Genomic DNA, 4,461 nt, shown 5'->3' with positions numbered 1-4,461 from the left:
GTGGAATGAGCGCTCTTTACCAGTTACCACAACCAGTCACCAGCTGCAGTCCATCACTGGCTGCGGTAAGAACACAAGAGGCTGTGCGCCTGTGCCATAAAGATGTGCCGGGCAGCGCGACATGCCGGTCAACACAGCAGCCAAAGGCACTGCCAGATTGCACAAGCAATGAAATGATCATCCACCAAGGTTATGTAAAACTCATATAGATACTCCGTATCTTAAAAAAAACTAACAGAGTAAATACAAAAAAAACACAAAAGACGATATTTTGGTAAAGTAACGTCTCTAGCACGATTCTCTAAGTTTAATACAGTTTTAACCATACAAACCACATAAATGAATTGTATCTTAAGAGGTTTTAATGAATAAGATACAAGACTTAAATACATTGATTTGTATAAAGGGGTTTCTTAGATGTATCTAGTGCTTCGAGAACTGCAACATAGTATCTAGGTTGTACATGCCCTAAGCACAAGAGGAGATCAGCTCACAATGCACAAAAGTTCACGTTGCATCAACTGCTTGGCTTTAATAATCTATACCGATTTCTACTGCTTCTACAGTGTTTTTGACACTATAGATTATTGACTGCAGCACAATGCACAAAAGTTCAAGTTGCATCAACTGCTTGGCTTTAATAATCTATACCGGTTTCTACTGCTTCTACAATGTTTTGACACTATAGATTATTGACTGCAGCAGTTTCTACTGCAGTGTTTTTGACACTATAGATTATTGACTGCAGCAGTCATTTAGTATGAAGCGAACAGCACAAATGCAAGAATGGCCAGCAATAATGATACTGGCAGCAACATCCCTGAGGCCTGAGAGAGATGCCACTGCCTATCATGGAAGGGCACAGCACAAGGCTACAAAGTTCAAACCATGGCGGTCAGCTTTGCAGATACCAAGAGCAGGAACTCACACACAAAAAAAAGCGTCAAACTTCAGGTGCAACATCACAGAGGATAAGTTATTAATAATAACTACGATAAAACGTCATTATCTAGCTCTACTTCATTAGTTCAGCAACAGGTAACAGGGTGACAGGTTCCTTACAGAATGAGCTGTTAAGGGTTACATTGGAGTTGAGGGATCAGATCAGGGTGTTGTAACTCAGCATCAGTTCTGTACTGTAACACACGACCAGTTAAGGCTACATGCTAAATAAAACACTAAGGGTTTTTTTTTACAGCAGAAACGAAGCTAACACGACGGTATGCGCCTCTGCCACAACGCTGGGGTGGTGTGGAGGGAGCGGGGAGTGAGTTCCATTCCATGCCTGCTGCTCTCTCGTCCCTCTGAATCCATCAGTCTAGCTTCACCCACTCAAACCTGCCTGGGAGAGGGCAGTCGTTTGCAGGATCGAAGTTGTACCTGAAGATTAAGCCATACATCATGCACCATGCATCATCAGAGCAAGTTCTAATGAATCAAGAATCGACAAAACAGATTGTGCGACCCGTTAAATAATGAGTGCATAAGAGGCCCATACTTGTCAATGAAATCCTGCTGTTGCCGTCGCTGTTCGGCAGCGAAGTACTCATTCATCTCCCTAGAACTTGGGACGGCGTGCACCGGAGGAGCGTTCACCCTGCGGTGGCAAGAGTGGCCGGATCTCGTGGACCCAGGAGTGCTAGTCATCTGGGTGTTAATCAAGCTGCAGGGCGTCGTCTCCCTGGTAATCCTGCGAGCAACAAACAAACAAACAAATGTATCTAAAAATTTAAAACAAAAACAGTTATTAAGTATGCACATCACCATCATTTGTGGTCCTGCAAATCTACCATTCCTCTCAGTATCTAGCTTCAGGTGCCATAAAAAGGCTAGAGAAAACAACGAAATGGTTATGACTAGAGAACCCCAACTCGCAGTTCCATGACCATGAGCAGGTAAGGGCGTAAGGCTCACTCGCCCAGCCTTAACTCTCGCCCGAGACGACAACGAAGGCAGGCGAAAGCGAGAGCCCCCCACAAGGCATGAGGTAGGCCGGGCGCCAAACAGTAGCCCAGCAACGTGCACCTGGCTTGGCTATTGCCTGCAGGTGGCCATGGCTGCAGCATGATTTTACACAAATGCACAAGCACTGTTCAGATCTTAGTAGTGCACACCTCCATCATCCGGTTACTATTTAGGCTGACATACATGGAAGGCCCAAAGGGATTTTAGAGGCTCAGCTTTACTACTGTTCCGTATTATGGTCCCTCCTGTGGTGCTCCGGTGCTCCCATCAGGCCATGGCTGGAGCCGCAACTGGCATGGGGTTGGCCAATGGATGCGCTCTTGGATAGAGCATGCCACCCCCGCAGCGAGACACTCCCCGAGTGCCCCGATGGTGAACCAAGAACGACAAAAGACATGGCACAGCATAAGCTGATTTCGTCCGTCTCTCTCATGCGAGCGCGAGTGCCCCCACAATGGGGGTACTTGGCTGCTCCTAGTGCAATGCATGTAGCCAGCGCTCAGTCTACAACCTATAGATGGGGCTAATCGTCGCAGGGCTAAACATGGCTTTTGACCTGTTTAGGCAGGGAAGAGGACCACATGTGTAAAATAAGTAGGGCCAAAAACATCTGTAAACAACTTCGTGATCACATTTTCTGCCTCTAAGTGAAGATGAACTAGCAGCAGCCTTCGTGATACTGTCAAAAGCACTCATATCAAGAGCTGAGCAAAGCTATTGCGTACGCAGTTTCCTTGTCTTAAAATGTTCTTTAATCTCCAGCAAAGATAAAAAAAAACTCGTATACAAACGGGAGGGCTCCCACCAACCTTTCACCTCAAACATTTAATGGCGGTGCCAATTTGGGGTCATGGCCCAGGAAGAGACCTTGCAAGGACATGCCATTTCCTCGACTTCCAGAACCCACAGAGGTGACAGGCCAGTTGTGACTTGTGAGTGAGAGAGAGACCCAAGCGAGAAATGAGGTTGTGGTGAGGGCAGAGGGCGCTTTTTCGGGGGCAGAACAGAGAAATTTCTCGCGAAAAGTGAGGGCTTTCGACTGGTAAAAAAGATTTTGAGGGGTCCCCGTCCCGACTGCTCGTTTCCTCCTAAGCAAAAGAAACAAGGGCGTGTGAGTGTGAGTCCATGGGGAAGGGGAAAGAACAAGGGGAAAGGAGGCCACTTTCCCGTTCCACTACGGAAAAGGAGCATGCCATGGCTGGCCACTGCAAGAAGCCCCAACTAAGCTAGTGGATTAATTGGGCTCTGGTACAAGATTGAGCACGAAATTGGACGGCGGCAAACGATTATTAAGAATTTGACACTAAATAATTTCTTGGACACAAGGCAGCGACAATGGTTTTGGTATTAAAAATATGGGGATACCTTTCGTTCTAGTAGAAGACAACGCAAGAGACTCCGCCTAAAAAGTAAGCGGAAGGAGAGCACGGCAAGAATTAACAAAACAGGGGCTTCTAGAGCAGCAAAAATTCGCAGTCAACTTGCATGACTCCCAATTAGAAGCCGAACTCACCGCGCGAAAAAGGAAAAAAATCGAAAATTTCAAATAAACGCGTACCGCTAAAATTTCAACTTTCTGAAACACACACAAAAAAAATCTTGGTACGACATAATCCGCCTAGCACCGCGAGCCGCTATGCCACAAAACCCCAGCAAGCAACCCAAAAACGCGGCAGAAAAAAACGGGAAAAAAACTCACCTCTCCATGGCCTCCAACTCGAGCATGTTCTCCCCGTACGACGCCTCAGCCTCCTTAGTTGCGGCGGCCTCGGCTGCCGCTTTCCTCCCGCCCGACCTCCTCGTGGTCGCCGGCGGCGGCGGCAGCTTCTCGAGCCTCCGGTTCCTTAGCTCCAGGTACTCGCCGCCAGCACCTTCCTCCCACTGCGTCTGCTGCTCCTGCAGACGCTGCAGCGCGAGGGCGCGCGCTCGGGTGCGGACTCCGAGCGGAGCGGCGGCGACATCCATGATGACAACCTCGCTGGAAGCCTTGGCCTTGCGCATGTACTTGCCCATGGCCCGGAGGGGCTGGGCAAGCTAGGGTTTCGAGGAGGCCCTCGCAGGGTGCACCAAGCGATTCTGTGCGACGGGGCGGCAGAGGCCAGGAGAGGCGGGGATAAAATGGTAGGCGGGGCGGGAGTGGTGTACACAGGAGGGAGCCCGGAAATAACGAGGGAGAGGAGAGAGAGGGGTGGCCGTGGCTATTTAAGTGGAGGCTTAGGCCTTGCTTTTAATGTACTGGAGCAAATAAGAGCAAATAGTTATGTAGCTGCTAAAATTAGTTAAAACATCTAATACTATATTTAAGAAACTAGTCAAATAACTTTTTATACTAAAATTTAGTAATTTAACAACTAAATAACTATTCAACGGATTAGTCATCCAAATCATCAAGTCATTCGACTCTCTAAATTGGCTCTATCTAGCCAAACTAACTTGTCTATTAGAAACATATAAAGTTTAATTTTTAGGGAGAGATAAATAAAGTGTCAAATAGAG

The 4,461-nt window shown here is 47.5% G+C and overlaps 1 protein-coding gene across 1 annotated transcript; it reads right to left on the bottom strand.

Moving 5' to 3' along the window:
• Window positions 1-967: 967 nt before the first annotated feature.
• Window positions 968-4,139, bottom strand: LOC606440 (cyclin-dependent kinase inhibitor 1). The gene is made up of 3 exons (NM_001112308.2): window positions 3,665-4,139; window positions 1,499-1,690; window positions 968-1,380 (listed from the first exon to the last, which is right to left on the bottom strand). Exons 1-3 carry the CDS (start codon window positions 3,976-3,978, stop codon window positions 1,314-1,316), a joined length of 573 nt encoding a protein of 190 aa, NP_001105778.2. The 5' UTR covers window positions 3,979-4,139; the 3' UTR covers window positions 968-1,313.
• Between the last annotated feature and the right edge of the window lie 322 nt (window positions 4,140-4,461).

Source organism: Zea mays, chromosome 1 (genome assembly GCF_902167145.1).
Source record: "Zea mays cultivar B73 chromosome 1, Zm-B73-REFERENCE-NAM-5.0, whole genome shotgun sequence".
NCBI classification, from domain to species: Eukaryota; Viridiplantae; Streptophyta; class Magnoliopsida; order Poales; family Poaceae; genus Zea; species Zea mays.
The sequence above is the reverse complement of the archived record's forward strand: the minus strand, read 5'-3'. Positions and strand labels throughout refer to the sequence as shown.